This window comes from Heterodontus francisci, chromosome 29, assembly GCF_036365525.1.
Source record: "Heterodontus francisci isolate sHetFra1 chromosome 29, sHetFra1.hap1, whole genome shotgun sequence".
NCBI classification, from domain to species: Eukaryota; Metazoa; Chordata; class Chondrichthyes; order Heterodontiformes; family Heterodontidae; genus Heterodontus; species Heterodontus francisci.
The window spans coordinates 43,211,298-43,229,441 of record NC_090399.1 but is presented as its reverse complement, the minus strand read 5'-3'; the positions used below and the strand labels follow the sequence as shown (position 1 = coordinate 43,229,441).

Genomic DNA, 18,144 nt, shown 5'->3' with positions numbered 1-18,144 from the left:
AGGTTATAGAGATAGGGAAGGCTGAGGCAATGGAGGGATTTGAAAGCAAGGATAAGAATTTTAAAATCGAGATGTTGCTGGACCGGGAGTCAATGTAAGGCAGTGAACACAGGGGGTGATGGGTGAATGGGGTTTGGTGCAAGTTAAGATATGGGCAGCAGAGTTTTGGATGACCTCAAATTTAAGGAGGGTAGAATGTGGGAGAGCAGCCAGGAATACATTAGAATAGTCGAGTGTAGAGATTCTCAGATTCGATAGGGCAGCTGTACAGAATTATCCCATTTCCTGTGAAGACTGACCACATACATATATCTTTGGACAGTCGTTTCACATTGAAGCTGTATTTTTTATTGACTTTTTAAACACTCAAGCTTATTAGTATTTTAAAAAATGTGGAGAAAATCAGTGGAGGATAAAAATCAGATCCCAAAATAAAACTTGGTAAATTCAGAAAAAAATATAGCAAGGGACAATTTTCGACTGAGCTGCCTCCCCGGTGGGGAAAGCGACAGGATCAGGAGGGGACAACGATGGCTTGACCCACCAGCCTGTCCCAGTTTTACTCTCCGCAATATTGTGCGGGGTGTAAAACCAGTATTCCTGCTGTGGCTTGAAGTAACCCCTTAGCTGTAAGGACAGTGGGCCTGAACCCTAGATTCCCCAGAGAGGACATCTCTCAGTTTTCCTGCTTGACTGAAAGATGAATAAATATGTGAAGCTAATCACTGGCGAGAGAGACTCCAACGCGTTTTGAAAAAGGATCTCGACAGGTTCTCGCCCATAAGTGGAATGGATTCTTACTGGAAAGGTGCTGAGAGAACACTGTGACCAGGAGAGGGGAGATGGGCCCAGAAAGCTCCTCCTGGCTGAATATGATGCTGTGTCGCCCCTCACTGTTAATGCTGTCTCCCCTCAGGGTGCCGATGGAGAGCCTGGGCAGAGAGGTCAGCAAGGCTTTTTCGGACAGAAGGGGGATGAAGGTCCAAGAGGTTTCCCAGGATCACCGGGTCCAATTGGTCTGCAGGTCAGTGTTCGATACTCGTCCAAGGGAGGTTTGAATGGATCGAGGCATTGGTGATACTCCATCCTGTACCTGGGAGGGGCGCGGGAGGGAGAGACACAGCGGTGGGACACACTGGAGGATGGGCAGGGAACACTGTGGGGATGAGGGAGGTGGGACACACTGGAGGATGGGCAGGGAACACTGTGGGGATGAAACTGGAGGGGTCATACTCTGGGGGAGGGACAGGCAACACTGTGGGGATGAGGGGGGAGGGTGTCATGCTCTGGGGGAGGGACAGGCAACACTGTGGGGATGAGGGAGGTGGGGTCACACTGGAGGATGGGCAGGGAACACTGGGGATGAAACTGGAGGGGTCATACTCTGGGGGAGGGACAGGCAACACTGTGGGGATGAGGAGGGGGGGAGGGTGTCACTCTTCGTGGGAAGGGACAGGCAACACTGTGGGGATGAGGGGGGAGGGTGTCATGCTCTGGGGGAGGGACAGGCAACACTGTGGGGATGAGGGGGGAGGGGGGGAGGGGGGGGTCACACATTGGGGGGAGGGGACACAGTGGGTGGATGAGAGGGGGAATGGGGACACATACCAGGAGAGGGAGGGGTAAAGCCTGGCTACTGGAGGTTGGAATGAGAAATTGCACGGTGTGGGGTCTCTGTCCCTTATTTGGCCATATTCCAGCCCTCCCAGCACTCCCCTCCCCCGACTACCACCCTGCCCCCACCCCAGCTTCCACCCTGCCTCCACCCCCAGTTTACCTCCCACCCCCCCTCCCCCCCCCGCCCGCCCCAGCTTCAATCCTGCCCCCTAAAGGGGACACTGAGCTGGGGGGATGAAATAATTGGGGCTATTCTCCCTGCCCGGCACTGCGCTGCTGTGCTACCTTACCTTACAATCCCTCCCCTGCACTGTGCTACCTTACCTTACAGCCCCTCCCCTGCACTGTGCTACCTTACAATCCCTCCCCTGCACTGTGCGACCTTACAATCCCTCCCCTGCACTGTGCGACCTTACAATCCCTCCCCTGCACTGTGCTACCTTACAATCCCTCCCCTGCACTGTGCTACCTTACAATCCCTCCCCTGCACTGTGCGACCTTACAATCCCTCCCCTGCACTGTGCGACCTTACAATCCCTCCCCTGCACTGTGCTACCTGACGATCCCCTTCCCTGCACTGTGCTACCTTACAATCCCTCCCCTGCACTGTGCTACCTTACAATCCCTCCCCTGCACTGTGCAACCTTACGATCCCTTCCCCTGCACTGCACTACCTTACGATCCCCTCCCCCTGCACTGTGCTACCTTACAGCCCCTCCCCTGCACTGTGATACCTTACAGCCCCTCCCCTGCACTGCACTACCTTACAATCCCCTCCCCTGCACTGTGGTACCTTACAGCCCCTCCCCCGCACTGTGCTACCTTACAGCCCCTCCCCTGCACTGTGCTACCTTACGATCCCTTCCCCTGCACTGCACTACCTTACAATCCCCTCCCCCTGCACTGTGCTACCTTACAGGCCCTCCCCTGCACTGTGCTACCTTACGATCCCATCCCCCTGCACTGTGCTACCTTACAGCCCCTCCCCTGCACTGTGCTACCTTACGATCCCTTCCCCTGCACTGCACTACCTTGCGATCCCCTCCCCCTGCACTGTGCTACCTTACAGCCCCTCCCCCTGCACTGTGCTACCTTACAGCCCCTCCCCTGCACTGTGCTACCTTACGATCCCTTCCCCTGCACTGCACTACCTTACGATCCCCTCCCCCTGCACTGTGCTACTTTGCGATCCCCTCCCCTGCACTGTGCTACCTTACGATCCCTCCCCTGCACTGTGCCACCTTACGATCCCTCCTCTGCACTGTGCTACCTCACGATCCCCTCCCCCTGCACTGTGCTACCTTACAGCCCCTCCCCTGCACTGTGCTACCTTACGATCCCTTCCCCTGCACTGTGCTACCTTACGATCCCTTCCCCCTGCACTGTGCTACCTTACAGCCCCTCCCCTGCACTGTGCTACCTTACAGCCCCTCCCCTGCACTGTGCTACCTTACGGTCCCGTCCCCTACACATTATTACTCTGTACTGTATAGTGTATTCGATGGATAGAGTACACCGTATGGCTGAGTTTCTATGGCCACGAATGACTTGTGTTGCTTTCTATTTCAGGGAATGCCTGGTCCTTCAGGAACGAAGGGTGAAACTGGTGATGTTGGTCCCATGGTGAGTTTCTGTCGTGGCTGCTGGGATCTTAATAATATTGTGTTATCACTGACTGTGAGATTACAAGGGATTCCTCTTGACTCCATTCTGTAATATTACAGGGTCTGGGTGTGTAATTTTCCTTACATTCTCGATGCAGTAACAGTGGTTGGGAAACGTCCGAGCTTCAGACTGTGCAGTCAGCCTCCTCCTGCAATGTCCTAAGAGGTTGTCGCTTATGATTCTCTTTGTCTTTCCCTTCACAGGGTCCGCCTGGCCCTCCTGGTCCCACAGGCCCAGCCGGTCCGTCCGGGGCAGATGTAAGCTCAGCTTCATTTATTAGTTCGAATGCACACTTTGCGAACCCATGGCTGTGCTCCCCTCTGACCCCCTCTTCTTGTCATGCTTTTTCTCCCAGGGTCCCCAAGGTCCCCCCGGAGGTGTTGGTAACCCAGGGTCCATCGGTGAGAAGGTAAGTTGCCGCAAAACCTAACTCAACGGAGGAAAGAGATAACGTCAGCGGTTTGCATAAGCCAAGGCTGAGGGGTGGCCTGACAGAGGTCCTTTGTCCAAAATCCGGCAAAGGTTAGGGCACTTGGGATTGGCGGGAATATATTAGCACGGTTTGAGGATTGGTTAAAGGGCAGTAAAACAGAGCAGGAATAATCGGGTCATTTTCGGGTTGGCAGGCTGTTATTAGTGGAGTGCCCTGAGGATCAGTGCTCGGGCCTCAGCTATTTACATTCTATATTAATGATTTAGATGAGGGAACCAAGTGTAAAATATCCAAGTTTAACATTCAAAATTAGATGGGAAATTAAACTGTGAGAAACCTGATAAGGGATATGGACGGGTTAATTGAGTGGGCAAGAACCTGGCAGATGGCATACAATTTTGAGCAATGTGAACCCATTCTCTTTGGCAGGAAGAATAGAAAAGCAGCATATTTTTTTTTAAATATGCAAGACTATTAAAAGTTGGTATTCAGAGGGTACTCTTTTACACAAAACACAGAAAGTTAACATGTAGTTCCGGCCAGCAAGTAGGAAGATGTCTTGTGCAACTATACAGGGCATTGGTGAGACCGCATCTGGAGTACTGTGTACAGTACTGATGATCGTGCCTAAGGAAGAATATCAAAGCAAAATACTGCAGGTGCTGGAAATACTCAGCAGGTCTGCTCAGGTCTGGCAGCATCTGTGGAGGAAGAAACAGGGCTAACGTTTCAGGTCTGTGACCTTTCATCAGAACTGGCGAAGGTTAGAAATGTAATAGGCTTTGAGCAAGTGAAAAGGGGGAGGAGGGAAGAAGAACAAAAGGGAAGGTGTGTGATAGGGCAGAGGGCAGGAGAGATAAATGACAGTGATGTCACGGAAGAAAAGGCAAAGGGAGTAGTAAATAGCCGTAGTAAAAGACAAAGCATTTGTCCAGAGAGGGTGTTAATGGCAGAATAATGAACAGCTCTCTCTGAAAGCAAAACCATGAAACACAAGTTATAGACTGGTACATGGGGGAAAAATACAAAATGGGGGTCATGGTCTGAAGTTGTTGAACTCAATGTTGAGTCCACAAGGCTGTAGAGTGCCTAATCGCAAGATGAGGTGCTGTTCATTGAGCTTCACTGGAACACTGCAGCAGGCCTAGGACAGAAATGTGGGCTTGAGAGCAGGGTGGTGAATTAAAATGGCAAGCAACCAGAAGCTCGGGGTCATGCTTGCGGACAGAGCGGAGGTGTTCCGCAAAGCGCTCACCCAATCTGCATAAGGAAGAATATATTAGGCTTAGACAGGGTTCAACGAAGGTTCATTAGACTGGATCCCAGGGTGAGAGGGTTGTCCCTTGAGGCGAGAATGTGTAGAGTGGGCCTATGTTCTTCAGAGTTTTGAAGAATGAGAGGTGATCGCATTGAAATGTATAAAATTCTTTGAGGACTTGGCAGGATGGGTGCTGAGACGCTGTTTCCCCTGACTGGAGAGTCTAGAGCTAGGGGTTACAGTCTCAGGATACAAGGTCAGCTACTTAGAAAGAGACAACATTTCTTCACTCAGAGGGTTGTGAATCTTGGGAATCCTTTATCCCATCAGACAGTGAATGCTCAGTCGATGAATATTTTTAAGACTGAGATCATTAGATTTTTTGGGTACTAAGGAGGTTATGGGATTTGGGGATGGCCGGGAAAGTGAAGTTGAGGTCGAGAATCAGCCGGAATGGCGGAGCAAGCTCAAGGGGTCGAATGGCCGGCTCCTGCACCTGCATCCTATATCTGATGCTCTTTAAGATTAGGAAGGGGTTTGATAGGGTAGATGGAGAGAAGATATTTCCACTTGTGGAGGAGACCAGAACTAGTGTTTATAAATATATAATAGTCACCAATAAATCCAATGAGGGAATTCTGGAGAGAATTCCTCACCTAGAGCGTGGTGAGAATGTGGATCTCACTACCCTGGGGAGTGGTTGAGGTGAATAGTATAGATGCATTTAAGGGCAAACTGGAAGTAATAGAAGGATATGTTGATAGGACAAGATGAGGTAAAGTAAACGCAGGCTGATGTGGAGCATAAAGATCGTCTAGACACTTGGCTGAACGACCTGTAGACTCTGTGCACCCAGTTTATTCTCAGTAAAGGGAGGTCCATTTGATCAGCAGCAATTCTGTGTCATAGAGTCAGTTGAACAGTTAATAAACTGGATCGAGAGACACTGCGGGGGAAGTCACTTGTTTGTCCTGTTGTATTGGGAAATTTCAAGTGAAGGGGCAAGATCGGAAATAGTACAAGACCAAACTCAAGAGGTGATGGCTGGATGATACCGAGTTTGAATCTTTGATGCCTATAGATTAAGGGAAAAGTAACGGAGGCAAGAATGGATCTAGTTTAGAGGTCCTGTGAATAGGAGGATATTATCATTCGATTTGAACAGTATACAGTAATTTAATTAATCAGGAAACCAGAGAGTCTGTATGTGGGGCTGTGCTGTAGATGACCAGTAAAGGCATAGATACACAATAGAGAAAGGATCACTTTTTAACTCGAACATGTATTTCAATAATTTTGACATTTACTCTTGTAGTTTATAACTCTACATCAAACTTGGGGGTGAATGTGTTAATTGTATTTAATTGTAGGCAGGTAATGGGCATTAACTGGGTGATTCATTTGTGCTCCTATAAATAGGAACAGACTGAAACTGTGCATGTTTGTAATGTGTAACTCTGTAAATAAATGCCTTTAAAAGTGTGTAAACATTGGCTCCAGTTTGATCCTTCACCACCTGGCTTTCTGGAATAGAACAGAATTGGGGGTCTGGGCTTTGTTGTAAAATGAGACTGTTTACTGAGCTGCTGTAATTGTCGTTCACCTCCTGCTTACAATGAATGGCTGTCTTCCCCTCAGGGTGAAGCTGGTGAATCCGGAATGCCAGGAATCCAAGGCCTTCCTGGCCGTAAGGTATGTACTTCATCAGGGTGTCGAGCCGTTTCGGCCCCGAAACACCGGACGTGCTAAGAAATAACTCTCGAGAGTGGCAAGCTGCCAGAGAGTCAGATTGGGAGTGATGGGTGGCTACATGGCCAGGGTAGGGAGCTGCAATAATCTGATACCCAGTATCATCCAATCAGAACTTCAGACCAGGCTCATTGAGTCGCACTGATATGTTAATCATGTGGTGATGTGGAGGGGAGGAGGTTCTAAATGACACAGAGGGTGGTACTGTCCTCTACTAAATGTTATGTGCATATGTAACAACTGCAGCGACAGCCTGTTTCATTCCAGAGCATTGTATTCCAGTGTATTGACTGAATACTCCATTCTTGGGGCCATTCTGAGCTGTTTAACGCAGATCCAGCCTAAGGTAATTGGTTCGACCTTCCAGCTGTCAAGAGGTCCCCGTCTGCACCCCCTCTCTGGCCTAAGGTGGGTGTCCATCTTGCTGGAAGCTCTGGTCCCCACCTCCAGAGTGCTGCGGCTAAGTGCAGGCGCGCGGAAACTGGGCAAGGACTGATCCAGACTGGGCTGTCGCTCTCTGCCCCGGCCCGCCCGTCGAGAAAGGCCACTCACGCGAATTGCTGAAGGCTGGCCAGGTGCCCTCTGCAAGCATAGCCCAGGGAGAGGGTGGGGTGGTGACACTGGGATAGGAGAGGGAGAAAACTGGACACAGATAATCTAAAAAGTGAACATTGATAACCTGCCTGGTCTCATGTTTTTACTTTCTTTAAAACAGGGTCCAAAAGGTGAAAGAGGAGAGAAAGGAGAGTCTGGACAACCAGGCACTGCTGGGCCTCCAGGTACCAGAGGGCCCACTGGTGACGATGGACCCAAGGGCAATCCTGTAAGTAGGCTGCAGATCTTCCCGATGGCAGATATATTTTCAATTTCTTTCTGTAACTAAGCTTTTAGAGAACCAATTGCTGAGAGCTTTAGCTCATTTAACACTGGGAAAGGGGCTTTTTTTTTTATTCGTTCATGGGATGTGAGTCTAAAGGCAAGGCCAGCATTTATTGCCAATCCCTCATTGTCCTTGAGAAGGTGGTGGTTCAGAGTTCAGAGTTTCATGTACCAGCCTGAGGAAATGGTCTGACCTCGTATTCAACTGGAATAAAAACTGACAATGCTCGAAATACTCAGCAGGGAAGACAGCAGGGAAAGGGTTAACGTTTCAGGTCGATGACCCTTTGTCAGAACTTGCAATGAGATGTGCTGTGGGCAGCACAGACTTAACGGCTCCAGTTCTTACGCTACGGACGGCAGCAGTTCTGGAGTACGCTCAGATCGACAACAATCTGCGTCGGAACCCAGTTGGCACAAGTGGGTTAGATGTTGACCTTTTACCTTCAGGCCTTGGGTTCAATTCCAGCCCTGACGAATGGGATACACCTATCCTCTGTCTGCAGGCTGCAAGGCTCCGTGAGAAGTGAGTTTGGGTCTGTCTCAACCCAGTTCCAAGTGGGCTTTGGCCTCCAACACACAACAGCACCAATCGGTAGGCTCATGGAGAGAGACCTCAGGATGCGAAGGCAATGGCTGGGGGCATGGGGTAGGTTGTTGGGATGGAGTAGTGGGACCTTCATTTTGCATCGAGACTTGCAGTGGGCAACGTCTTAACAGAAATTGGTAATTGTTGACATGACAAGCAGCTTCAAATCTTAAAATAATCTTAAAATTAAAGCTGGAGCATTCAGGAGCAAAATCAAAAGGACTTTCCCAACACAGGGGGAAAGAGTAATTTGTAACTCGGTCACTCAAAAGGCTGTGGATGCTGGCGCTGAATTGGAGCTTTCAGAATGAGATCAATAGATTTGTGTAGGCTCAGGACGTCGAGCAATAGAGAGCGAAGGCGGCTAAATGGAGTTGAGGTGTACGTCAGCCATGAGCAAATTCAATAGCAGAGCAGTCCCGAGGGGCTGAATGGTCCTGTCCTGTTGCTAATGTCCGTACAAACAGTAGACAAACAAAACCATCATCTCCCAATGTAATACATTCCACAATACAGCCTCGGGGGGAAGGGCAATGAAAGAAATCCTATGCGGTTAGCCTTTCCACAACAGATGATAAGTAAGGTGGGGTGGCTGATGGGCCAGGCCTTTCATATTGGTTCTGTTTGCGGAGGACCATTGTCTGTCTTGAACCCACTGCTGTAATTTGACATTGTCTGAACTCACTGCTGTAACCGGACATTGTCTGTCTTGAACCCACTGCTGTAACCGGACATTGTCTGTCTTGAACCCACTGCTGTAACCAGACATTGTCTGAACCCACTGCTGTAATTTGACATTGTCTGAACTCACTGCTGTAACCGGACATTGTCTGTCTTGAACCCACTGCTGTAATTTGACATTGTCTGAACCCACTGCTGTAATTTGACATTGTCTGAACCCACTGCGGTAACCAGACATTGTCTGAACCCACTGTTGGAACGGGACATTGTCTGAACCCACTGCTGGAACTGGACATTGTCTGTTTGAACCCACTGCTGTAACAGGACATTGTCTGAACCCACTGCTGTAACTGGACATTGTCTGTTTGAACCCACTGCTGTAACAGGACATTGTCTGAACCCACTGCTGTCACCAGACATTGTCTGAACCCACTGCTGTAACAGGACATTGTCTGAACCCACTGCTGTCACCAGACATTGTCTGAACCCACTGCTGTAACAGGACATTGTCTGAACCCACTGCTGTAACTGGACATTGTCTGTTTGAACCCACTGCTGCAACCGGACATTGTCTGAACCCACTGCTGTAACTGGACATTGTCTGTTTGAACCCACTGCTGTAACAGGACATTGTCTGAACCCACTGCTGTAACCGGACATTGTCTGTCTGAACCCACTGCTGTAACTGGACATTGTCTGAACCCACTGCTGTAACCGGACATTGTCGAAACCCACTGCTGTAACCGGACATTGTCTGAACCCACTGCTGTAACCGAACATTGTCTGAACCCACTGCTGTAACCGGACATTGTCTGAACCCACTGCTGTAACCGGACATTGTCTGAACCCACTGCTGTAACCGAACATTGTCTGAACCCACTGCTGTAACCTGACATTGTCTGAACCCACTGCTGTAACCGGACATTGTCTGAACCCACTGCTGTAACCGAACATTGTCTGAACCCACTGCTGTAACAGGACATTGTCTGAACCCACTGCTGTAACCGGACATTGTCTGAACCCACTGCTGTAACCGAACATTGTCTGAACCCACTGCTGTAACCTGACATTGTCTGAACCCACTGCTGTAACCGAACATTGTCTGAACCCACTGCTGTAACCTGACATTGTCTGAACCCACTGCTGCAACCTGACATTGTCTGAACCCACTGCTGTAACCGGACATTGTCTGAACCCACTGCTGTAACCGGACATTGTCTGTCTTGAACCCACTGCTGTAACCGGACATTGTCTGTCTTGAACCCACTGCTGTAACCAGACATTGTCTGAACCCACTGCTGTAATTTGACATTGTCTGAACTCACTGCTGTAACCGGACATTGTCTGTCTTGAACCCACTGCTGTAATTTGACATTGTCTGAACCCACTGCTGTAATTTGACATTGTCTGAACCCACTGCGGTAACCAGACATTGTCTGAACTCACTGTTGGAACGGGACATTGTCTGAACCCACTGCTGGAACTGGACATTGTCTGTTTGAACCCACTGCTGTAACAGGACATTGTCTGAACCCACTGCTGTAACTGGACATTGTCTGTTTGAACCCACTGCTGTAACAGGACATTGTCTGAACCCACTGCTGTCACCAGACATTGTCTGAACCCACTGCTGTAACAGGACATTGTCTGAACCCACTGCTGTAACCGGACATTGTCTGTCTGAACCCACTGCTGTAACTGGACATTGTCTGAACCCACTGCTGTAACCGGACATTGTCGAAACCCACTGCTGTAACCGGACATTGTCTGAACCCACTGCTGTAACCGAACATTGTCTGAACCCACTGCTGTAACCGGACATTGTCTGAACCCACTGCTGTAACCGGACATTGTCTGAACCCACTGCTGTAACCGAACATTGTCTGAACCCACTGCTGTAACCTGACATTGTCTGAACCCACTGCTGTAACCGGACATTGTCTGAACCCACTGCTGTAACCGAACATTGTCTGAACCCACTGCTGTAACAGGACATTGTCTGAACCCACTGCTGTAACCGGACATTGTCTGAACCCACTGCTGTAACCGAACATTGTCTGAACCCACTGCTGTAACCTGACATTGTCTGAACCCACTGATGTAACCGAACATTGTCTGAACCCACTGCTGGAACCGGACATTGTCTGAACCCACTGCTGTAACCGAACATTGTCTGAACCCACTGCTGTAACCTGACATTGTCTGAACCCACTGCTGTAACCGAACATTGTCTGAACCCACTGCTGTAACCTGACATTGTCTGAACCCACTGCTGTAACCTGACATTGTCTGAACCCACTGATGTAACCGGACATTGTCTGAACCCACTGCTGTAACCTGACATTGTCTGAACCCACTGCTGTAACCTGACATTGTCTGAACCCACTGCTGCAACCGAACATTGTCTGAACCCACTGATGTAACCGAACATTGTCTGAACCCACTGCTGTAACCTGACATTGTCTGAACCCACTGATGTAACCGAACATTGTCTGAACCCACTGCTGTAACCGGACATTGTCTGAACCCACTGCTGTAACCGAACATTGTCTGAACCCACTGCTGTCACCAGACATTGTCTGAACCCACTGATGTAACAGGACATTGTCTGAACCCACTGCTGTAACCGGACATTGTCTGAACCCACTGCTGTAACCGAACATTGTCTGAACCCACTGCTGTCACCAGACATTGTCTGAACCCACTGCTGTCACCAGACATTGTCTGAACCCACTGCTGTAACAGGACATTGTCTGAACCCACTGCTGTAACCGGACATTGTCTGAACCCACTGCTGTAACCTGACATTGTCTGAACCCACTGCTGTAACAGGACATTGTCTGAACCCACTGCTGTAACCTGACATTGTCTGAACCCACTGATGTAACCGGACATTGTCTGAACCCACTGCTGTAACCGAACATTGTCTGAACCCACTGCTGTAACCTGACATTGTCTGAACCCACTGATGTAACCGGACATTGTCTGAACCCACTGCTGTAACCGAACATTGTCTGAACCCACTGCTGTAACCTGACATTGTCTGAACCCACTGCTGTAACCGGACATTGTCTGAACCCACTGCTGTAACCGAACATTGTCTGAACCCACTGCTGTAACCTGACATTGTCTGAACCCACTGCTGTAACCGGACATTGTCTGAACCCACTGCTGTAACCGGACATTGTCTGAACCCACTGCTGTAACCGAACATTGTCTGAACCCACTGCTGTAACCTGACATTGTCTGAACCCACTGCTGTAACCGGACATTGTCTGAACCCACTGCTGTAACCGGACATTGTCTGAACCCACTGCTGTAACCGAACATTGTCTGAACCCACTGCTGTAACCTGACATTGTCTGAACCCACTGATGTAACCGGACATTGTCTGAACCCACTGCTGTAACCGAACATTGTCTGAACCCACTGCTGTAACCTGACATTGTCTGAACCCACTGATGTAACCGGACATTGTCTGAACCCACTGCTGTAACCGAACATTGTCTGAACCCACTGCTGTAACCTGACATTGTCTGAACCCACTGCTGTAACCGGACATTGTCTGAACCCACTGCTGCAACCGAACATTGTATGAACCCACTGATGTAACCGAACATTGTCTGAACCCACTGCTGTAACCTGATATTGTCTGAACCCACTGATGTAACCGAACATTGTCTGAACCCACTGCTGTAACCGGACATTGTCTGAACCCACTGCTGTAACCGAACATTGTCTGAACCCACTGCTGTCACCAGACATTGACTGAACCCACTGCTGTAACAGGACATTGTCTGAACCCACTGCTGTAACCGAACATTGTCTGAACCCACTGCTGTCACCAGACATTGTCTGAACCCACTGCTGTCACCAGACATTGTCTGAACCCACTGCTGTAACAGGACATTGTCTGAACCCACTGCTGTAACCGGACATTGTCTGAACCCACTGCTGTAACAGGACATTGTCTGAACCCACTGCTGTAACCGGACATTGTCTGAACCCACTGCTGTAACCGAACATTGTCTGAACCCACTGCTGTAACCAGACATTGTCTGAACCCACTGCTGTCACCAGACATTGTCTGAACCCACTGCTGTAACAGGACTTTGTCTGAACCCACTGCTGTAACCGGACATTGTCTGAACCCACTGCTGTAACCGAACATTGTCTGAACCCACTGCTGTAACCTGACATTGTCTGAACCCACTGCTGTAACAGGACATTGTCTGAACCCACTGCTGTAACCGGACATTGTCTGAACCCACTGCTGTAACCGAACATTGTCTGAACCCACTGCTGTAACCTGACATTGTCTGAACCCACTGCTGTAACCGGACATTGTCTGAACCCACTGCTGTAACCGGACATTGTCTGAACCCACTGCTGTAACCGGACATTGTCTGAACCCACTGCTGCAACCGAACATTGTCTGAACCCACTGCTGTAACCGGACATTGTCTGAACCCACTGCTGTAACCGAACATTGTCTGAACCCACTGCTGTCACCAGACATTGTCTGAACCCACTGCTGTAACAGGACATTGTCTGAACCCACTGCTGTAACCGAACATTGTCTGAACCCACTGCTGTCACCAGACATTGTCTGAACCCACTGCTGTCACCAGACATTGTCTGAACCCACTGCTGTAACAGGACATTGTCTGAACCCACTGCTGTAACTGGACATTGTCTGAACCCACTGCTGTAACAGGACATTGTCTGAACCCACTGCTGTAACCGGACATTGTCTGAACCCACTGCTGTCACCAGACATTGTCTGAACCCACTGCTGTAACCGGACATTGTCTGAACCCACTGCTGTAACAGGACATTGTCTGAACCCACTGCTGTAATTTGACATTGTCTGAACCCGCTGCTGTAATTTGACATTGTCTGAACCCACTGCGGTAACCAGACATTGTCTGAACCCACTGTTGGAACGGGACATTGTCTGTCTTGAACCCACTGCTGTAACCAGACATTGTCTGAACCCACTGTTGGAACGGGACATTGTCTGTCTTGAACCCACTGCTGTAACCGGACATTGTCTGTCTTGAACCCACTGCTGTAACCAGACATTGTCTGAACCCACTGCTGTAATTTGACATTGTCTGAACTCACTGCTGTAACCGGACATTGTCTGTCTTGAACCCACTGCTGTAACCGGACATTGTCTGTCTTGAACCCACTGCTGTAACCAGACATTGTCTGAACCCACTGCTGTAATTTGACATTGTCTGAACTCACTGCTGTAACCGGACATTGTCTGTCTTGAACCCACTGCTGTAATTTGACATTGTCTGAACCCGCTGCTGTAATTTGACATTGTCTGAACCCACTGCGGTAACCAGACATTGTCTGAACCCACTGTTGGAACGGGACATTGTCTGAACCCACTGCTGTAACTGGACATTGTCTGTTTGAACCCACTGCTGTAACAGGACATTGTCTGAACCCACTGCTGTCACCAGACATTGTCTGAACCCACTGCTGTAACAGGACATTGTCTGAACCCACTGCTGTAACCGAACATTGTCTGAACCCACTGCTGTAACAGGACATTGTCTGAACCCACTGCTGTAACCGAACATTGTCTGAACCCACTGCTGTAACAGGACATTGTCTGAACCCACTGATGTAACCGAACATTGTCTGAACCCACTGCTGTAACCGGACATTGTCTGAACCCACTGCTGTAACCTGACATTGTCTGAACCCACTGATGTAACCGGACATTGTCTGAACCCACTGCTGTAACCGGACATTGTCTGAACCCACTGCTGTAACCTGACATTGTCTGAACCCACTGCTGTAACCGGACATTGTCTGAACCCACTGCTGTAACCGAACATTGTCTGAACCCACTGCTGTAACCGGACATTGTCTGAACCCACTGCTGTAACCTGACATTGTCTGAACCCACTGATGTAACCGAACATTGTCTGAACCCACTGCTGTAACCGGACATTGTCTGAACCCACTGCTGTAACCTGACATTGTCTGAACCCACTGATGTAACCGAACATTGTCTGAACCCACTGCTGTAACCGGACATTGTCTGAACCCACTGCTGTAACCGAACATTGTCTGAACCCACTGCTGTCACCAGACATTGTCTGAACCCACTGCTGTAACAGGACATTGTCTGAACCCACTGCTGTAACTGAACATTGTCTGAACCCACTGCTGTAACCGAACATTGTCTGAACCCACTGCTGTAACCAGACATTGTCTGAACCCACTGCTGTAACCGAACATTGTCTGAACCCACTGCTGTAACCTGACATTGTCTGAACCCACTGATGTAACCGAACATTGTCTGAACCCACTGCTGTAACCGGACATTGTCTGAACCCACTGCTGTAACCGAACATTGTCTGAACCCACTGCTGTCACCAGACATTGTCTGAACCCACTGCTGTAACAGGACATTGTCTGAACCCACTGCTGTAACTGAACATTGTCTGAACCCACTGCTGTAACCGAACATTGTCTGAACCCACTGCTGTAACCAGACATTGTCTGAACCCACTGCTGTAACCGGACATTGTCTGAACCCACTGCTGTAACCGGACATTGTCTGAACCCACTGCTGTAACCGAACATTGTCTGAACCCACTGCTGTCACCAGACATTGTCTGAACCCACTGCTGTAACCGGACATTGTCTGAACCCACTGCTGTAACCGGACATTGTCTGAACCCACTGCTGTAACCGAACATTGTCTGAACCCACTGCTGTCACCAGACATTGTCTGAACCCACTGCTGTAACCGGACATTGTCTGAACCCACTGCTGTAACAGGACATTGTCTGAACCCACTGCTGTAACCGGACATTGTCTGAACCCACTGCTGTAACCTGACATTGTCTGAACCCACTGCTGTAACCGGACATTGTCTGAACCCACTGCTGTAACAGGACATTGTCTGAACCCACTGCTGTAACCGAACATTGTCTGAACCCACTGCTGTAACCGGACATTGTCTGAACCCACTGCTGTCACCAGACATTGTCTGAACCCACTGCTGTCACCAGACATTGTCTGAACCCACTGCTGTAACAGGACATTGTCTGAACCCACTGCTGTAACAGGACATTTTCTGAACCCACTGCTGTAACCTGACATTGTCTGAACCCACTGCTGTAACCGGACATTGTCTGAACCCACTGCTGTCACCAGACATTGTCTGAACCCACTGCTGTAACCGGACATTGTCTGAACCCACTGCTGTAACAGGACATTGTCTGAACCCACTGCTGTAACCGGACATTTTCTGAACCCACTGCTGTAACAGGACATTGTCTGAACCCACTGCTGTAACAGGACATTGTCTGAACCCACTGCTGTCACCAGACATTGTCTGAACCCACTGCTGTCACCGGACATTGTCTGTTTGAACCCACTGCTGTAACCGAACATTGTCTGAACCCACTGCTGTAACCTGACATTGTCTGAACGCACTGCTGTAACCGGACATTGTCTGAACCCACTGCTGTCACCAGACATTGTCTGAACCCACTGCTGTAACCAAACATTGTCTGAACCCACTGCTGTCACCAGACATTGTCTGAACCCACTGCTGTAACCGAACATTGTCTGAACCCACTGCTGTCACCAGACATTGTCTGAACCCACTGCTGTAACCGAACATTGTCTGAACCCACTGCTGTCACCAGACATTGTCTGAACCCACTGCTGTAACCGGACATTGTCTGTTTGAACCCACTGCTGTAACCGAACATTGTCTGAACCGACTGCTGTCACCAGACATTGTCTGAACCCACTGCTGTAACCAGATATTGTCTGAACCCACTGCTGTAACCTGACATTGTCTGAACCCACTGCTGTAACCGAACATTGTCTGAACCCACTGCTGTCACCAGACATTGTCTGAACCTACTGCTGTAACCAGATATTGTCTGAACCCACTGCTGTAACCTGACATTGTCTGAACCCACTGCTGTCACCAGACATTGTCTGAACCCACTGCTGTCACCAGACATTGTCTGAACCCACTGCTGTCACCAGACATTGTCTGAACCCACTGCTGTAACCAGATATTGTCTGAACCCACTGCTGTAACCTGACATTGTCTGAACCCACTGCTGTCACCAGACATTGTCTGAACCCACTGCTGTAACCAGATATTGTCTGAACCCACTGCTGTAACCTGACATTGTCTGAACCCACTGCTGTAACCGGACATTGTCTGAACCCACTGCTGTAACTGAACATTGTCTGAACCCACTGCTGTAACCGAACATTGTCTGAACCCACTGCTGTAACCGAACATTGTCTAAACCCACTGCTGTAACCTGACATTGTCTGTACCCACTGCTGTAACCGGACATTGTCTAAACCCACTACTGCAACCAGACATTGTCTGAACCCACAGCTGTAACCGAGCATTGTCTGAACCCACTGCTGTAACCGGACATTGTCTGAACCCACTGCTGTAACCGAACATTGTCTGAACCCACTGCTGTAACTGAACATTGTCTGAACCCACTGCTGTAACCGAACATTGTCTGAACCCACTGCTGTAACCGGATCTTGTCTGTCTGAACCCGCATGCCCGTAACGGGACATTGTCTGTCTGAACCCACAGCTGTAATGGGTGGTAATGATGCTGCAGTTTGTGTGATCTCTCATTTATTCCATCTCTTTTTCTCCCTGTAGGGTCCTGTTGGTTTTCCTGGTGATCCCGGCCCTCCTGGGGAAGTTGGACCACGTGTAAGTGTGAATGATCTCTGCAAACCTTCTGATCATCATTATTGTTTAATTTTATCAATTAAAAATTCTCAGTCGAAAGTTTGTCTACACTGTGCGCTCTTGTTTCATCTCCTGTTTCTCTTTTCCCATCATGGGGATGTGGGTGTCGCTGACCAGGCCAGCATTTATTGCCCATCCCTAATTGCCCTTGAGAAGGTGGTGGTGAGCTGTCTTCTTGAACCGCTGCAGCCCATGTGGAGTAGGTACACCCACAGTGCTGTTAGGAAGGGAGTTCCAGGATTTTGACCCAGCGACAGTGAAGGAATGGTGCTGTAGTTCCAAGTCAGGATGGTGTGTGACTCAGAGGGGAACTTGTACGCCTTCCTCCTTCCTGTATCATTCCTGCGTTGAATTAAAGCTCATCCTCTGCTGCAGCTCCATTTTCTCTGATATTTGTTGGGTTTTTGCCTCCCTCAGCCATTCCTTTCTGCTACAGTCTATGCAGCCTCAGCTCTTTGTTACCCAATCTGGACTGATCCTTTCATTCAGTTG

At 49.3% G+C, this 18,144-nt stretch overlaps 1 protein-coding gene across 1 annotated transcript in view; it reads left to right on the top strand.

The window, feature by feature from the left end:
* Positions 1 to 18,144, top strand: part of LOC137345808 (collagen alpha-2(XI) chain-like) — a 730,020-nt gene that overhangs the window by 665,022 nt on the left and 46,854 nt on the right. The window contains exons 48-54 of the mRNA XM_068009057.1: positions 917 to 1,024; positions 3,187 to 3,240; positions 3,486 to 3,539; positions 3,638 to 3,691; positions 6,612 to 6,665; positions 7,438 to 7,545; positions 17,560 to 17,613. Of these exons, the coding sequence (XP_067865158.1) occupies positions 917 to 1,024; positions 3,187 to 3,240; positions 3,486 to 3,539; positions 3,638 to 3,691; positions 6,612 to 6,665; positions 7,438 to 7,545; positions 17,560 to 17,613 (486 nt within the window). The remainder of the gene's footprint in view (positions 1 to 916; positions 1,025 to 3,186; positions 3,241 to 3,485; positions 3,540 to 3,637; positions 3,692 to 6,611; positions 6,666 to 7,437; positions 7,546 to 17,559; positions 17,614 to 18,144) is intronic.